This window comes from Dermacentor albipictus, chromosome 3 (genome assembly GCF_038994185.2).
Source record: "Dermacentor albipictus isolate Rhodes 1998 colony chromosome 3, USDA_Dalb.pri_finalv2, whole genome shotgun sequence".
Lineage (NCBI taxonomy): Eukaryota > Metazoa > Arthropoda > Arachnida > Ixodida > Ixodidae > Dermacentor > Dermacentor albipictus.
The window spans coordinates 3,210,281-3,229,776 of NC_091823.1; the positions used below are offsets into that span (position 1 = coordinate 3,210,281).

A 19,496-nucleotide genomic window follows, 5' to 3' on the forward strand; every position below is an offset into this window, starting at 1 on the left:
ACTTCTGTGGAGCTTGGCCGGACCAAATCGTACAGTTCGAATTATCCATAAATTCGAATTATTGAAGTTCGAATTAACGAGCTTTCACTGTATTAAGAAAGTTGAATTTGATTGTTCTTTGTATGGATAGGTATTCTGCAGCAATTTCTTTATACGCCAACCAACGATCCAGCGTGCAAATTTTTTAACGTTTTGCTACAGCCACTTTTTTTTGTTATTTAGTTGCTTAAGCTGAGTATTGAACCAAGGAGCTTAGTTGCTACTGCACACACGTCGTAGGGGGATATAACGATTGATAGTTTCTTGAATCTTGCTTTTAAATATGCACCAGTTTGTTTCAACGGTGTGTTCGAGATATTTAGACAATAAATTTTCAATGAAAGTAAGGGTTCGGCGTTTATGGCTGAGAAGCTGGCGTTTTTATAATCCGTGATAATTTTATAGGTTTTACATTGGGATGGTCGTGTTTAAGTAAGGCATGTTGTTGGGCTAGTCAGTCCATAGATTCAGAAAAATTTTAAACTGCGCGATGAAGACGGGACATGAACCGAAACATAGACGCACACACAAAGCGTTTCTGTTCATGTCCCGTCTTCTTCGCGCAGTTTAAAATTTCGCGGAATGGTCATGTTGATTTAAGCATCAAATGCAAGATGTTCTGATCACTCGAACTAGGTAAGTGTGTTATCGCTGAAGTATTATCAATAGATGACATTAGCACTATGTCAAGAAGTGATGAAGTATTTTGGGTTACACGTTAAAGCAACTGCCTGGAAGAAACCAAAGTCAGAACATAATGTGATAAAGTGTTCAGATTGTGTGCAATAGGACTGTGAGACGGGAGATGCACATGTCCAGTTGATTTGCAGGAAGTTGAAACCATCCGTTGATATAATTTCTGCTCCAGGAAAACAAACTCTGACTTGATGAAGTAGGAGGGCGATAACAGACACCGATAATGAGATTCCTGTAGTTGATGGTAACACAGCACCACAATAATTTTAAATATGTATTTAGAGGTACACAAAATGAATTTATGTTTTCATTTATTGCCAGTATCACACCACCGCCAGTTCTGTGTCTTCGGTCATTGCGGTAGACAGTATATTTGCGATTTGAATAAATTAACTCCGAGTTAGATATTTTGTTTGTTAACCACATTTCGGTTAACACTATTATGTTTGAATTTGTGTCGCTAATTACACTACTTAGTTTATCTCTCTTTGGTATAATACTACGTATGTTGGCTTTTAGTATCGAGATGACTGATGGTGCAGGTGTGCGGCCACCACCCCTCTCGTTTGCCTATTTCTTTGCGGAAGGGCGAATGTGACCTTAGCGAAGTGAACAGGGTGGGAGACTTTGTTCTCTAACTGCACTTGTTGATGGAAGAACTTCATAAACACTGTCATCAACAGCATTACATTGATAGGATTTCCTGTTGACCAGTAGCCTCTTATGCCTTAGTTTACATGGTTTCTTGAGGTTCTTGCCCTACTCGATTTTCTTCCATAAGTTGCAAGCCTTTGGGCAGAAATATTCACTAACGCCTATGTTATTGCCTTTGAGCATGTGACTTTTCGAGAGAGTCAGTTTTAATTTTACTATTGGTAAATTCCATTATTGGTAGCCTGGATGGGTCAAAGTGTCCGATTCTGTGTGCATGGGATTTCCTTTAACCAGGTACAGTAATTTTCACGAGGTTATCAATTGTTTCTGATATCTTTGGCTCTGATTGCTGTGCGTTTTCTGTTGCCACATCAGATATGTCATAAAATGCAAGATTGTCGTGATGAGTGCGGTCCTCCACGTTATCTAGTCTCGAATGATGCATGACTATTTCTTTTTCAGTACATTTGACAGACTGTTCTAGCACATGAACGTCATTGCCATTGACCGATCACAGCAGTTCTACTTTCAACCATCTCTAGCCTTTCCTTGATGTTGGTTACAGCATCACTAATGGTGCAATGCTCAGTCTTTATTTCTGAGATAGTTGAGGACATTGCCTGTTGCATGTATTCGATATGGATTGAACGTTCGTTAAGATCCTTGACTGTTTTTAGAAGGTCTTTTAGTACATCATTTTAGAAGGTCTGGGATTCATCTCAACGTCACCGCAGAGCATTAACAAAGAAGAGAATGGTTCAAACAGTGCTCTAGGGCTTGGAATTACGATGATACAGGGTTTACTTTATTTAAAACACTCGTAAGGCAATTTAGTAAGATTGTTTACCTGCATTACAAAGAAGAGAGTGTGTGGGTATCCCATCCTGTTCGTGCCTCCAGGCCCACCGAAGAATGTTTAGCTTTACCAATGATGTCGATTATTCAGTCAAAGTAGTGCCTGCGCAATTGTATGGAACTAGGTCTGCTGGCCAGCTGCATTCGCCTTGAATTAAATTCATCCGCTTGGGCAGATCGGCTGGAAGACCTGCAATCATTTCTGGAGCCAAGGCATAGGCGGTTCGCCCGTCAGTCCGCTGAAGAGCGGAGTACCAGGTGACTCAACCGCATGGATAGGAACTGCATTACATACAAAGAAGAGGGTGCGTGAGTAGCCCATCCTGTTCGTGCCTCCAAGCCCACTGAAGAAATTCTGTGCAGCATTTAGCTTTATCAATGACGTTGATTCAGTCGAAGTTGCGCCTGCGCAATTGTTTAGAAATAGGTCTGCTGGCCAGCTGTGTTCACCTTGAATGAAATTCATCCGCGTGGGCAGATTAGCTGGAAGATCTACAGTTGTTTCTAGAGCCAAGGCATAGGTGGTTGTCCTGTTGATCTGCTGAAGAACTGAGCCATCTGCATGACCCACCTGCCTGGATAGGAACTGCATTACGAAGAAGACGGTGCGTGAGTATCCCATCCTGTTCATGCCACCAATCCCAATGCACACTTTATGGTTACATGATACAATGGTTACATGATGAAGGTGCAGGCTGCGTGGCAAGGGCTGGTGCCATTGTTTGGCTCTGGTGGTGGCCGGAGGGGGAGAACGAGTTATGGCAACTTCAGCATATCACACCAGCGCACCTCGGTACGATTTGCCAAATTCATCATTAGAATCCAGTGACTCTAGAAGAAGATGGTGATGAAGTGGTGCCTTTCCCTTTGAAACAAGTGGCCACTACTATAATGACTGGGCAAACGGGAAGAAAAAAGAAATACAAAGGTGTGTTCCAGGAAGAGTGGCTGACTTTGTGTCCTCAACGCACACCCACGTTGCCATGGACAGTTCTCCCCCTGTCTTCCACTGACACTGTTGGCAATCACCTGCTCTGCAGTGTTGTTGCCCTCCATTGTTCAAGGCTTCGCTTAGTTATGGACACTGCCACAGCCTGCACATCAACCTCAGAGACATCGAAGCCGAGCGCTACTGCTAACACTGTCTCAGACACAGACTCACCAAGCTTGTCACATTGAAGCACCAAATGCTTGATTGTTTCATCAGAGTTCCCACAGGAGTGGCACAACACACACATCACTGTTATATCGAACACAGGTTGCCACGTCAAGAGTGTGCAGCGTCCCTGCTCTAGCATCAAAAAGCAGGGTGCTCCTGACACTATTGTTGTAAAGGTGCACAGCTTTGATGGAGCTCTTGTGTTGGCAGTAGAAAGACAGAGTCTCTTTATGGACTAATGCCTGTTGTCATGATGCATCCTCCATGTCTCGGACCCTTTGTTGCACTGCCTTGGCGTAGGCTCCGACCAATTCCACCAGTATGGGGTCTCATATGAGGCCATACTATTGCTCCAAGTGGTATACCTGCCGCGTCCACTGCGTGCGAGGACAGGTTGCCGACAAGTAGTCAAAGACTCTCCTTGCCCACCTGTCGCAATGCATATGCAGGAGGCGATTGTAGAAAGCCAGCTTGCTTGAGGCTTCCCATGCAGAAAAACTAGACCAACTTAAATTGCCCTGGACAGCCTCATTAGCCACAGTTCCATGGCATCCAAGAGCTATACGGCCTACTTCTCGCTGCCACCTCAAGCACATCACGGCCTCTCGCCAAGAGGCACACCACCGCATTTGAAAATGTCAGAGCAGGAACATGAACCAGTTTCCACAAGTCTCTCATCATTGCGAAGCGATTACATCCCCACAGGCATCTCCGTCGCGATATGCACTGAGCTCTAAGAGCAGTTTGTCCCAGTTTTTCTGTGTGGAGCCCGTACAAGTCCTTGCTGCTGCACAAGTTAACACCAAGGCACTTGACTGATATATATATAAATTATTTATTTCGAAAATGACATACAAATACGAGCCTGCCCAAGCCAACAATGGGCTTGTGGGGCAGTGCTCGGCAGAATGGAGCAAGCCAGGGAGCGGCACAGTAAATCAATTATGTACAAGACTCAAAATAAAACTAAAGAAAGGCAGTAAGAAATGACAGGGGAAAGAATTTAAAAAAAAATTATAGCAATTTATAGGATTATAGGATTAGAGCAATTTATAGGATTATAGGACCTCTTCCTCCAATCATAGAAACGTGCCTTCTGCCAACTTCCCAGCCAACTGAACTGTGGTTTTCTAAGCGTTGAATCGAAGGCTGAGCTTCATCTGAGCTGCACTTATGTCCAATAGGCTCTGCAGGTCGCGAGGAATCGCTGCCATCAGCAGGAGCTCCTGCCACTTGTTGTGTACCTCAGACCAAAGCACAGGCCAGATTTCAGGAGGGCTCTCTCAACGCCCGACATGTGCAGTAAGTACAAGAGTGGCGGAAGGGAGCAACCTTGATGGCAGTCCTCTGTTCACCCTGATCCTCCCAATTTCTATTAAGCCAAATCTGGTGGCCACCATGTGGTGGTAGTATAACCTTTGCATAGTGCCTAGCAGTTTCACAGGGAGGTACAAAACGGCTAGACGCTCAAAGAGGTCCGAGTGAGGCACACTATCGTGGGCCTTCGCTACATCCAGCGCACAGCAGATCAAGGACCGGTCTTCCTTTCTTGCTATTTCGACACACTGGGTGATGACAAAAATGCTGTTTTCCAAGCGCCATCCTCGTCGAAAACCGTTCTGTAACTTCGTAAGACGATGCTCGGATTTTGCTCACCCTTCAAACCATCCCTTCAAAGCATGTACAAAGACTCTGTGTGAGGACAGTTGTTACCGTTATGGTCGGTAGTCTTGGGAGCTTCTCTGCTTTCCCTCCGCATTTCAGAATGAGGGACTTAGACCTGGTGCAGTCGTTAAGTATTGCCATTCCACTGAGGGTTCCAGTGAATTAATCAGCCAGCTGTTCCCTTGAGTTGGGACCAAGGCTTTTCGTGAGGCATGCTGACCTGTCGTCCTGATCAGCCGCAGTTTGGGTGCGGATGTGCGATATTGCACGATCAATGGTGCAAAGCATAAACTCCCACAATCCTCGTATTGGTCCACCAGTTCTGACTGCACTGTTGTGTTTGAAAGCTCCACTGCATTTGACCTGGTGAGTTTTGCATTCCTTGAGGTCTGTGACTGGCTGGCCTGTTATATCTGTTATCTGCACAGAGGACTGGTTCTGTCTATCCAAGGACCAGGACATATCGCCAGAAACTCTGTGCAGTCTATTTTCCATCCAGCTGGAGGCTCTGCATTCGGTGCATGTTCATCTTCGCAAGTTTAGCCTGTATCATCACCTGCATCGCTCGCTTGAGCTGTAAGTAGAGTTTCCAGGTGATTTGGGAGGACTCTGCCTCCCCGGTTTTGAGTGCTTGTCGATGCTCTTCATTTGCCAGGCGTCTCGCATGTCATGCCTCTGCAACCTCTCTGTCCTATCATCCGTTTCTTCTTCGTGCTTTCCGGCCATGTACCCTGTGGCGTCGCACTATCCCGCTGAGCACTGACACATGTTCGTACGACTTTGCCGTGCGGCGCTCTCCACTATGCTCAAACTCTGTGGCCACAAGTTCAGCGGCACTGTTTGGTAGGAACTTCCCACATTTGGCGTGCCTCGATTGTTCCACTGCTTTGCACTGAGCCCGGCTGAAGCCTATGCGCAGGCAATTGTAATCGCTTCCCAGGCTGTGTAAGCCTTCCTTGTCGATGTCCAAGCACTGCATTAGTTCGGAGAGACGGGGGGGACACTAAGGCATAATCGATGCATGTCATGCTGCCGTGCCCGCATGTGCACTGTCCTTGACAGCACGGACCCAGGCTGGCGATTTGGACATCTAAGATGGTTGCCATTTGCATCTGTATATGCGTCCAACTCTGAGAGGTGGCCATTGAAGTCACCTACTATAAGTAGCTCCTTGTCATTTGCCATTCCCTTGATGTCCCCATACAGGCATTCCCCCAAATGACTGTTGACTTCGCTACAGGCATTGCGCACAGAAAAATACACTATACAAATTGGTGTAGGCACACCAAGCAGCTCTCCAGTTATCCACATCTGTTCAGTGCAGTTTCCGGTGTCACACTGCCAATGCAGATTGCCTCCATAGGACTCTGACGTCTCCACCTTTTAGACTGCTGCTGTCTCTGTTCATGCCTGCCCAGCACCACTCTGGGTGTATGGGAGGTGCCTCTATTCTCGGCCACCACATACAGTGAGATCTACTCTGCACTCAGCATGCGATAAAGCTCCTCCCATGTTGCCTTGTGGTGGGCTTCATTCATATTTAAGAAGCTGGCCTTGAAATCGACCCTCCGCTTTCTTTTTCAATGCCTGTGTCTCTTTCGCCCAGTTTTTACTGCTATTGTAGGGGCCTTTGCAAGGACATATTGTGGTGGACCCAGTCACCTACCAAGCTGAATAGGTCGGTGCCCGAGTAGGGGTTTAGCAGTTGCCTCATTGGACCCAGGAGTGGTGCGACACACTGTAGTGGCCTCACTAATGGACCGTAGTGGTAACGCAGATGTTGGGTTTCGGCTGCTGGGGGGTAACAGGAGCTGGCCTGTATACCTGCGCACATAGGCGTGAGAGGAAACTGTAGGATATGTTCTCGCGCATGTCGCGGTCGTGGGGGCTGCTCCGGGGTCCCAGCCGGTGTCCCCCGTGGGAATGTTCTCCATTCCCCAGTTTGATTCGACAGTGTTTCCACTGCTGTGTTGGTTGTCCCCTGTGTCCCCTATGTCGATCGCACTTGTCCCTAAGTCTCGTCTTGCATGCATTGCCTCCGACTGCACCTTTGCCCTCTCTTTGTGGCCCCTAAACAAGGCTGAATTAGCTCTGTCACTTCTGTGGCTACCTTTTGGCTGGTCTTGGTGAGATTGTGGATAGCATCTTGAGCCAGCTGGCCTTCTCCCTGTAGTGCTTCCGATAGGTCCAGTAATTTTGCTGTCTCGCTCATGCCCATCCTTTTCAACCCTGTATTCAGCAGCATCGCTTGTGCTTCTTTGCCCTGCGACGTAACTTTGAGGACGGAGCATATCACCAGTTCTGGCGCATATGAAATTAACCACTCGCGCACAAACTGGGCCACCTCCTCTGATTGGGCACTCTTGTTAACATCACTCACGCCCACAAGTGAAATCACATCTCTCGCTCTTGCCTGCTTCATCGCAGTAGCACTGAAGTAAATGTTGAGCCTTAACAATCATTGCCCTTCTTAGGGAACTGTGTTTTCACACTGAGCTTACCTTTAATTTGTCAACATAGTGCCTTAGCAATGCATGGTGCATTCCCGTCTCCACAAACTAAGATTTCCCTTGCGGTGGTGCGATAGTTCCGTCTCTTACGAGGCCTCTTCATGCCTACATTGACTTATTGCTGCAATTTTAGCATCCTGCTTTGTTTCCGGTGTCCTGGGTATTGTGCCGGGAGGGGTGTTGGTCCGGATCCTGGCTCGGGCATGCTGCTTGGTTCGTTGAACGGCCAGCAAGGCACTGTTGGCCAACCTTAGCCCTGCCCCTGTCCCCACATCGCTTTTAGCTGCGCAAAGTTGTTTTTGGAGGCTGTTCAGCCTGGCATTGTTGGTCGCATCCTGTTTGGCTCTGATCAGAATGCACTTTTAGCTGCGCCAAATCCTTCTGGAGGCGTTGTGCCTGCTCACGGAGTCCAGCAGCATCTGTCCATGCATCATTGATTTCGGCCCTCAGCGCAGCCCACCGCGTGCACAGATTGCACACAAACTGCGTCAACGAATCTGCCTCTTGTTGTGCTTTGAAGTCTATTTCCTACAGATAGGCCCACCTGGAACACTCGTTGCACTGAACCTGTATTTCGTCAGTAGTTTGCAGTGCTTTTTGCTTCTCGCCATGCCAGGGGAATAGCGCTACCGCTTGCTGATGGTCAGAACTACCAATACGATCGAAGCCCTTGGAGATCGGTGTGTTAGACCTAGTTCTCACAGTGGACAACGATCCAGCACTACACAATGAACAGCTCTACCACTCGCCCGTCACTTTATGACAGCTACCCTTCCAGGTGCATCACTGAACTGCGCATGCAAGTAAAATGATGGAAAACAAGCAGTGGCTGCATTCACGGCAGCCGGAGCGTCCACATGTTCACATGGCATGCCCTCTGGCAGGCATCACAGCCACCATTGTCTGTGCAGTCCATGTTGTCGTGTAGAGATGGCAACACTGTACCACGCACTACACAAACCGTATTTCAGTAGTGTAAAATATATTTGGCTTGCTTTCTACACTCGGTGCTCACAAAAAAGCCTAGACGTGCATAAGCTATCAATTAATACACCCACTACAGCTTTCATAACACAGAAGTTTCATTCGAAGCACAGTAAATGTTTCATACATTTTTTATTCCTTAGCGTCCCTCATACTAACAAAGCCTGGAATAAATAAGAGAGTTGTACAAAAAGGAAAAAAAAATGTCTGGGCATCTTGTACACTGTGGAATTGGTTTAGGCAAAGCTTTTATTGGTGTTTTTGAAGCCCACTTAGTGATCATTTGCAAGAAGGGACCAGATGAACCAATCAGAGACATTTTCACTTGGAACCGCCTCACTGCCAGTATGGAACCTGATGAGTCAACTGAAGCTGTGAATGTAGTTGATACCAGTTGTGACTAATCAAAAGATGTAGGGCAATACCATATAAGCCTTACCATGACAGTATGGCTAGGGGGCCCCGAGGGGACAAACATTTAGTTAGAGTAGCGAACAGAATGACTACCATGACACCTCGACCACGGGCACACATCAAGAGCCCAATATGATTGGCAACTTGGCTCACTGGGTTGTAACCCAGCCCAGTGACTCGGACAGACAGAGGCAGACAGACTGGCAAAAACAAGTCTATTTTGCTGCTGCGAGCCTCTTTTCGGAGGTTGAGTTAAAGCCTTCCTCCAGGCCAGTGGGGCCACGTGTGACGTTCCCAGCGAACAGTGTGAAAAAAAAAATTCACCGATGATTACAATACTCCCTAAAGTGAAATGTGCACAGCTGTGTACATGCTTTCATTTCCCTATATATTGACTGGCGCAGACAATCTTCTTCATGCGGCATGCTGCAAACGGAATGAAATGTGGTGCAACTGCCTCACTAATCTGGAAATTGTGAGAGCCAGCGCGTGGGTGAAGCATGGGTGCGATGCACAGCGGCCATTGCCAACAGACCTCCTAGATGACGTGCGCTACTCTGGCGCCATCTCATAGCCATCGTCACTGCACTACACTTTTCTTCTCATGCTTTTCCCATAGCCTTCTCCGCATACCACCTCATGGTTGCGTGGCGTCCTCCTCTCCCCCTTTCTCTTCACTCTCGCCAATTTTTTCATCACCCGCTGCACTTCACGTTCGCTCTCATCTTTCGCTGTGCTCGTTTCCTTGGTTATACCAATGTTTGCTGTATGAATGAGCACCTAAGGGCTGCGCCTTAAAAAATTTACGGCAGAATTTATCTCTAGATAACTGTCAATGGTGATGCGATTAGCATTCGAGCAACGTAGCTACACCGTATTTCGGAACTCACATTTATTCAACACATGTAGTGGTAATTCTGAGACAGTCACTGCTTTGGCTATATGCCACATACTCCAATATGGTTGCTTTGCTGTGGCACTAGCATCCCAAGGTCACCCAAGAGCATGTATGCATGATGACTTCCGTATGACGCCGACACAGTGACGATCAGATGATGAAGAAGGAATGATATCAATAGAACGACAAAGGCATATTAAGACTACGGCATGACGATGACAATGCGACAACGACGACACAAGGACAAGATGACAGCCGGATGAAGAAGCGGGAATGATGATGATGACACACCCAAGACAGAATGACGACGACGGTATGGCAATGGATGCATAATAGCTTCTGTGTGATGATTATGCAATGAAGACAACGGCATAAGAATGGTGGCATAATCACAATTGAATGAAGACAGCACGATTATGATAGAATGACGAATAAGGAATGACGTCAGTGGATCAATGAATGTGGCATGATTTGTTGTGTTGTGTTGTGCATGAGAGTGTTTCATATATATATATATCTATATTTTTTCTTTTTTTTCTCGTGTTTCAATCCCGTGAATTTTACTTTGCATTGTATACGCATGACAAGAACATTTTACTGTTACATACTCTTTTTTTGTTATTGTTCTCTTTTGTCAAAAAAAATTTTTTTTCTCTTTGACTTTGATTTTGCTCCCCCCTTATGTAATGCCTTCGGGCCTTTAAGGGAAAAAATAAATGAAATGAAATAAATGAAATGACCATGGGATGATGTTACTGAAGTTGATGGCAAAACGACAGCATGACAACGATGGCATAGTGACAAGTGAATGACGACAACTGTATATGACGATGGCTCACAACGACAGCACGACAAAAGTTGGGAGTCGAAGTTACAATGACAACAACATAATGACTGCAACGGCATCACAACTACAATATGATGGTGTGACAAAGGCATGAAAACAATGGGATGGTGATGACTGTACCATGACGACAACATAGGAGTTGGATGACGAAGTGGGAGTGATGATGATGGCATGACAATGACAGCATTACCACGGTCTGACAATGGAGGCGTGATAGTGACTGTCTGAAGAAGATGGTGTGACAAGGGTGGCATAATCATGATAAAATGACAGCAGTATGATTACAATACGATGAAGAAGGATTGACGTCGATGGAACAATGAAGGCGGTATGACAACGATGGAATGATGGCGATGTAACGACCATGATAGCATCAAGACCATGAGCGCATACCTAGTGGCCCAACCTATGAGACAATTAGGGCCAATGGGTCAGTGTAGAAAGCGTGACGATCACAGCATGACAAGAGTCAGATCACGAAGCTAGAATGATGAAGATTGAATGAGCACGATGGCACCACTATAGTGGTGACAACAAACGCATGACAATTGTATGACGACCATGGCATGACGACGACAACATTAAATGTGTCAGATGACAAACCTGGAATGACAGCGGCGCAACAAACACGAGCTCGTATCTAATTAACCAAGCTATTAGACAACTTGGCTCACTGGGTCAGGGTAGAAGGCATGACAACGATGTCATGACGAAAGTGTATCATGAAGCTGGAATGACAATAATGGAACGTCTACGACAGCTTCATGGCAAGGAGTACATACCTAGTGGCCCAAGCAGATAGACAACTTGAGCCACTGGGTCAGCATAAGAGGCTAGATAAATAGAAAGGCTCAAAATGGCTGACGTAGGCAAAGAATGCTATTTGCATTAAAATATTAAAAATTGTAAGTTCTGATAATAGTATGAAACAGAACAGCACGTTTGCGCCATAAATTGGAGTCACCCTTGCAACTTACAATTGCCGCAAGATTCTTGGACGCCAACAGACATTCACTTCAGCTCCATGACCTCGTCTATGTCTGGTGCAACATTACTTTTCAGTAGAAGTGTGCGAATATTAAAGATTTCAAATACGAATCAAATCATCTCTGCTAATTGATTCAAGAACTCACTATTCGAAATTGTCGAACATTTGTTACTTTCGAACATATAAGGTTTTTAAAAATACTTATTGGCGGGTCGAGGGAAACAAAACAATGAGTGCAAGGACTGTGCCAAAATGATTCTGCTGCAGGATAGCCGCAGTTGTTGCGTGCAGGGGCACCACTTCCTGAGCATGGGGAAAATAAATTGTACTCAACAATTTCCAGTGATTCAATAAAACTGTCTTGCTTTTAGGCAGCCTACAAATGACATCATAAAAATCTCTTATTTGGCCAGTCTCACTATGTTAACATCCCTTTGAAACAATGTGCGCTTCTCTCCTTGAGCAAACAGAGGGCGTCAGGTAATGTGCTGTTTCCTTCTTTCAATGCTGTGATTGCCATGGAGCCCCATATAACTAAAAGCAGCTTTAACATTTACAAGCTCCTCAGTTCTCCGGACATATAATTGTGCACAGTATTACATGCCTTTGTTAATGTATATAGTATAAGCCACAATCTCTTTTACCAATGATTTCCATATGAGTTCCAATGTTACCAATGATTTCCAATATTCACATATGAGTTTGAAATTTCTGTTTGAACAACTTTATTTTTAAGCAAATTTATTAAGCTATTGAAAACTGAGTTTGTGCAGCACAAATTGACAGGACATAAAGGACAACAACGCAGACGGGCGCTACTTATTAAATTAGCTATCTCAGCACTGTCAGGAAGGCGATATATAATTACACAGCACAGCAACATTCACAAAATAACAATTTTGTTATTTTGGGAACTACTGTGTTATGTGCGGCATGCACCCACATTGATGAAACGACAGTTTATGTCACTTGCTAGGTGTTCACAGCACAGCACCGTTTTCCTTGCACACTTCCACAATATCACCTCTTTCTTTTTGTCAGTAGGAGTATCAACCATCTTCCATATCTTTCTTGGGCGATATGTATTCAAATCCTTTCTGATAATATTCACATTTAGCTTTCTTTAAGTATGTCAGAGCATTAAGTATTTGTAATACTCGGCGAAATCTTCGGGATCTTACAAGCACAGTTGTTTAAGAGGCCATTTTTTATATTTTGATGCTCTTAAAAGCAAAAAAAAATGTACAGAAAAACTTTGCACATGTTTTAGTTTTACACAATCTCATGGCATTGATATAATAAATTTAAGACTACATTTTTTTGTGTATACGTCAATCCAAACTGGAAGAACAAGGTTCTTGTTTGCATCTCTATTTACATTACACCAGAAGAACATGTTTTTTTTGTGGACTTTATGTCCACTATCACAGGTGAGAAACAAAAAACCAGCGAACGGTCACACATATCCCATGACCTGGTACGACATTTGGTTTCTAGTGGGTTGGAATTTGTGACACATAATGTCCAGTAATGTTGCACTGTGCACTTGTAGGATAACCACAAGTAGACAGCAGCGTCATCAATGCATAAGCATATTTTGGTGGAAGCTCAGTGTTGATCTCTGCCATGATTATATAGTACTGGAAAAAATAACAGTGTGTCCATGAAAATAAATTCCAGAAGTGCTTTTGCTGCCCTTGTAATGGCCTGTAAAAAACAATCACTACGCACTGACAAACATTCAAAGCCTGCTGGGATCACTCATAAACCCTATTTTCACCAAAATACTTTCTTTAAACCTACTGCCTTTTCTGCCTGAGCAGCACATAGATATCCTGTAAAACATAGGACATCACTGAGGCTCTTCAATTATCTGTCCCGAACATTCCTGGACAGCTTCAGAAGCTCCACACATCATACTGAGAGCTGCCAGAACCGTGCTTCGTTTTTTCATGGACTGGAAGTCTTGAACTGCCCAGGAGCTTACGGAGCTTTCAGCATATTTTTTGCTAGCACCAGAGCAAACAGCCAGCAGATGACCGCTGTCTGAAAAACATGCTGACAGCTTCCTTCACTTCTGCCTGGTAGGTTGTCAAACCAAGTTTTTTAGAATCTGAGGTATCTTTTCCTATGCGCTTATTCCCGCTGTCAAAATTTGTATTTGGCAGGGATGCATGCATGTCTTATGTACACCGTTTGCGCACAGCTGCCAGTATTCTCTCCTTTCATCCATCATTACACCGCATCGAGCAGCATGCCCCAAGCCAGCCTATACCTGTTGACTCTTACACTGGTGTCACACGGGGCACTTTCGATCATGATCAAGCCCGAACGGGTTAGCATTTATTCCTCGCAATTGGCTCCTCTGCGCAAGCTGTGGGAGGGAACCATAAAGTTTCATATCACTATAACTAGAGGGAACTCTGGCGCTGCGATCGTTCTACCATCATGGGAATGATGCGAAGTACAGGCTACGGATTGGTATTTTGTTGACTGGCAAACTAGTCTACAGGTATTTTTTTCTCAGTTTTGGTTTTGCTCCAAGTGCAATTGCTATAACCCTCAGTGGGACGGTGCGACGCAAATTTCTCTGCCTTTGTTCTGTTGCTCGAAGTGGCAATAGCACGCTGGGCCAGTGGCTGGGCTGATGTTTGAGTCGTGGTGTGGTGTCGAAGCGCTGATGAGAAAGCGGCGGCATCGTAAACGTTGAAGGAACGTGTTTTGACCGTTTTGACCTTGGTTTAAGTGTGTTAGGTTGGCGCTGTAACATTAAGTGCTTTATGAAACTTCATAAGAGCAAAAGGAAAGCACTACTGATACAAGACATAGACAGTCAGTCAGTCAGTCAGCTGCACTTCCAGTGGCTTGACAAGGAGGCTACTCGTAGGCCGCAGGCGTTCTAGCTAGCACTGCAGCAGATGTGCTTAAAAGTACTTGAAGACTTCCAGCAATCATGACAACCAACGTAGCCTTTCAAAAAAGCGGGAGTTCGCAAGTGCCTGTCCTCTGCGAGAAAAATATCGCATTCGCAGTGAGCAGGCATCGTAGCAGATGACACTTGTAGCATTCCTCTTAAAGGCGCAACATTTTCTCACCATACAACTTTTATTTCCATAAATACTTGATGAGTATTTTTTATATAAGTACATGCACGGTTGTTATTGCTGTAGTAAAATAACTATTAAATTATTCTCCAGCATTAAATCGGGAACAGAATTGCTGAAGATTGCGTATCCTGGCGTGCCCTGGTGGCAAACCATAGAGTTTCTCACTATTGTTAGGAATGGCCTGCCGAGGTGGCAACAAGCAGGTTATTTCAGCCCGCTGCACGTGTTTTGATCCACCCGCGGTGGGGGCGCCTTTCAGAGAACCAGCGAGGACAGCGCTAACCAACCATGAACTTAATTCAGAGAACTGCGGGCAACCGGCAGCCACACGGCAAGGGTCAGCTCAGGGGAGTTCTCGAGGGGAGGTAATTGGCGGAACCTCCCCATGCACTTTTCGAGACACCAGACAACGGACACCACGACGACTGCGCTGCAAAGGTCGTCTTCCCGCGGAGGGGGCACTGAAACCTGTGTGTGCGTGTGTGTGTTTGTAAAACGTCCCGCAGAGAGGCGGCTTGTTTACGCTGACATCGAACGTTTTGCCTCACCTAGGGATCTAGGGAACGCGAAGTGGATATAACCAGCTGTTGTCGGCGGCTAGTGAGTGCTTGTCGTCGTGCTCGCCAATGTACTCATGAGCTGTGTGCTCGTTTGCTGTATGCTTCGTCTTGCGGGCTCTATTTGGGAGTCACGCTACACTGTGTAAATGTATCTCATGTTCAAATGTAAATAAATTCTGCTTGCCTAGTCCTGTCGCCCCAAGTTCCTCCGATCGTCCTACAAGCCCGACTCCAAATCTTACATATGGTGGCAGCGGCGAGATCATCCGACAAACCTTACACTATATTACCTAGAGGAAAATCTGGCGCTGCTGCACTGTGGTATGCATGGGAATGCCGGCATATTGCGACATAGGAATGGCATCGTTCTCGGAGAGCCAGGCAAGCACCGTTCTGTCTGTCACCATGATTAATTTTCTACTAAAACAGCACGTAAAAGCCTGTTTTAACTTTATTATTACACAAGAACTTGTTTTGTTTAACTATGAGCACTTGTTGTTGCATGTACAATTATATGAAAAGTAAAAAGTATCAGCGGGCCGCTAAAGTTGGAGGACAGACGACAAGATTCGTGCTCGCTTTGGAACAATTTGTCATCAGTTCTTGCTTTTCTTCACTTGGTTATGCATTGTAGGTGAGTAAAGTTCACTGTAAGATGTAATATACGTCAATGGAAACATTTTATGAAGATTTTACTTTAAGAACGCATTATTTGTGTAGCCATACCCAGCTTTTAGACGAAGCCTGCCTTTTACAATACCAGCCAACACAAGCCTCGCAGACGCATATACCATCATTCCCAGGATGGCACAGTGCCCCTTAGGAAACTCCCATAGACACTGGTGCCAGATTTTGCTTTAGGTGTTATAGTGAGAAACTCTATGTGGCAAACTGTGCTTCAATTTCAAAGTCATGCAAAGCTCATGTAATATGTTGTGCATTATACAAGATACTGCAGGAATAAAACTAGGTTTCACGCAATATGAGTATGGCTTCTTTTACTGCGCCGCAAGCAAACGCCGCTAGTCTAAAGATTAAAGTCAATCCGACGCCTGTACTTCCCATCATTCCCATATGGGTTGAGGCAACGCTCAGGAGCACTCCCGCAGACATTAGCGCCACAGTTTCATCTGGGTTATTTATTGAAAAACTCTATGAAGGGAGCCAATCGCGGTCGAGAATTTCTACCCGGAACGGTCTCAATCAATAGTGGCACCGGTATTAGAGAACAGCATTCACTGCATGAAATACAGACACAAGATAGCAAAAGCACCAGCAGTCCATGCTCTATGAGCAGTTGTCCCTGTCCGTACAAAACGTAACCTCTCCTACTGCTATGTACTTCCCGGTTAACCCGATTTCAAACCCTTGCACGTAATCACAAATTCTGCATTAGGCACGGTATTTGCTGTCGACATTGAGCACGTTTAGAAATACACAGTACGGCTTAGGCCAGAAAACAGCTTACCCCCTGTCACTGCCGAGGACGGATCCACTGTGAGCACCGCAACTTTGTGACCAGAACCAGTGAGGAATTTGCCGAAAGTTTCAATAAACGTCGACTTCCCAGTTCCAGGCGGCCCCGTGAGGCCTTTGTTAAATAGAAAGCATCAGTTAAGAGAATTTCCGGGACAAGTAAACACTGTGTGTCGTACCTATACGAAACGAACCCAGCTGGTGGGCTTTTCTGCGCCCCTTGTTCTCTTGAAGAACTAGCTGTAGCAATTCCTGCGCCTCGTCATGGTCCTTCCGAGCTGTAGATTCGACAAGTGTGATTGACTGCGCTAGCGAAGCCCGGTCACCTGCTGTAAGTCCATCGAAAAGTCTTCGAATACGCTCCGATTCGATGGCCTCCGTGGCAGCGGACACACAACTTCCGCGTTTCGTATTAAGCTGGCATAGCGGTTTAGGCATGGCCCGCAAAACTCTCGAGGTAACTTGGACGAGTAGCATGCCTTTTCTTAGACGTCAGTTCATGTAAAGTACATAAAGAAACTGGGAAAATAAGTTAAATCTTGTTGGACTGCAGAAAACTCGAGGCAAGAAGGAGAGGTTATTTGGTGGATCGCCAGCCATTTGTGCGCAGGCGCAAGTAAGAGCAGGCGCGAGAGAGAAAATCTGGGGGAGTTTGCTCCTTGAATACGACTCCACCACTCCACTCTGCCAGGCACTACGGAGGAGGTGTCTTCGCGCCTACTGTAGGCGTTTGTCCCTAGGCGTGCCGGCATTGTGAAGCGGGGTTGAGTTTGTTGCGCTCGGACGCTGGCTGCCGGTGCGGTTAGATAGGTGAAACGCTCGATTTGGCGACCGCTGTGTCAAACAGACTGTATCGCACCTGCGCCGCTCGTGCAATCTGTCCGACGTACCTTCGGAGTCAAAGTTCTGACTGGTGCTGCAGAAGTCGCGGTAGTGCAGAACTTAGCGTCACAATTTGGCGGCTGGACGTATTTATATTTATTCAGTCGTGTTTTTTTACTAATTGTTACCTGTCATTAGTTCGCATTATTGGAGGCGCCTCCAGAACACCAAAGCTAGAACCCAGACTTGTCCGTAGGTTTGGGCTCGCCGAGGCCTGCGCGTGCCAGGGGTGTATAAGATCGGCTGTCCGCTATCACGGACAGCCAATTTTTTATGCGAACACCCCCTAGCACGCTTTGGCCTCCGCGGCGCCAGACCACGGGATGCCCTGCTTCCAGCTTTTATGCACCCGCTACCCCTCAGGTGCCCCGGAGATCCTGCGCCGCCTGCTTTATTATAACCTCAGGTGCTCTCCTGAGGCCTCCGTTTGCCGGTTACATGTGCCTTCCTGGAGCAGTGCTAATAAAAATCCAATCTATCGTCGCGACGAAAAAAGCGATCTGCGACTTGTAAAACGCCAGTCAGAACCTTGCCCCTTCAGACACAGCTATCACCAAATGGGGCGTCCGTGCCCACTGACCGCGCGAGCAGCCAGCGGCGGATAGGCTCGATCGCATCCCGCAATGCCGGCATGTCTAGGGGACAAACGCATACAACATACCGCCGTTGTGGCAGAATTATAATATTCAAGGAGCAAAATACCCCAGCCCCCAGCTCTCTCACGCCCGCTTCTACTAGCGCCTGCGCACAAACGGGTCGCGATCCCTCGTATGCATAAACGTCAAAGAACCTATCATTAGGGTTGCCAGGTCTTTGGAAGAAAAAGTAGTAAAAAAATCCCGAAACGTAGACAAAAATTACGCCATGATTTTTTAAAAATTAAACATGTTGTAACCACCCCCTGAACAAAAAATGTCACCAACTGCGGCAAACGCTTTAATTCTTGGCAGTGTCTGCTGTGCCCGGGTATAGTGCCTAGAATGTACTGGCTAGTGTGCCGTCCGCGGCCATTCGGGTGGCACCAAATGCAATGAATGCCGGCGGCTGCCACTAGGGGCGCTGCAGTGCAGGTGGGTGCCGCGGCACCATCCAGTCTCCGTAGCCCGCCGTGTTCTATGGCCGTGTTTCCACAGCATCGGCATGCGGGCTGCTGCGCTTTTTATTTTTATTAAGCTGTAGCAGCAGCACAGTTCAAATGTGGGCAGCTGATTTATAAATCAGGGTTTGTTTTGATTACAACAGGCTTCTCTAGCGCTTGTCGGTTGCGTGAAAAGCGTGTGCTAGCTCAGCTGGGCTTCGTGCGGGGAACCTGATGTGTTTCTATGCTGGCGAAGAGAAAACGTAATTTCTAAGGCAAATGCCTTGATCTGCATGTTCCAAGGCCGTGTTGCGAGGTACAGAACATATCACACGATCCAAGGAAGGCCAGAAACGAACCAAAGCATGTCCAGCCGTGTATAGGAGATGCTAAATGATTAGCAAATTTAACTATTCATTATAGTCGTTGGATTAAGGGGGATAAGGCTGAATTAGAGGGATTAAGGTGTATTAATTAAGGAGGATTAGAGTGACTTATAGTAGGCTTTACAAGGCGTTCGCCTACGTGTATATCTTCGGCGATAGCTAAGGACACTTGTTTTTTTATTCTAGCGATGACGGCAGCGTAATTTTTAAGGGTAAGTTTCAGGTTACATTTTTCATTCTAATAAAGTAAAGGAATTCTAAGGTTACGTTACTGTTCTATTGATGTTATGTTAATGCA

General features: G+C 46.0%; 1 protein-coding gene across 6 annotated transcripts in view; it reads right to left on the bottom strand.

The window, feature by feature from the left end:
* Nucleotides 1-17,538, bottom strand: part of LOC135919911 (methylmalonic aciduria type A protein, mitochondrial-like) — a 32,586-nt gene extending 15,048 nt beyond the window's left edge. Inside the window, exons 1-2 of one of the 6 annotated variants that reach the window (XM_065453921.2) lie at nt 17,032-17,502; nt 16,845-16,967 (exon numbers count right to left, since the gene is read on the bottom strand). In XM_065453921.2, coding sequence (XP_065309993.1) covers nt 16,845-16,967; nt 17,032-17,329 — 421 coding nt within the window. In that variant the 5' untranslated portion in view covers nt 17,330-17,502. Of the gene's footprint in view, nt 1-2,236; nt 2,527-2,694; nt 2,831-16,844; nt 16,972-17,031 lie in introns of those variants that run through there. The other 5 variants (XM_065453923.2, XM_070534949.1, XM_065453922.2 and 2 more) reach the window with 5 other exon arrangements.
* Nucleotides 17,539-19,496: the final 1,958 nt, after the last annotated feature.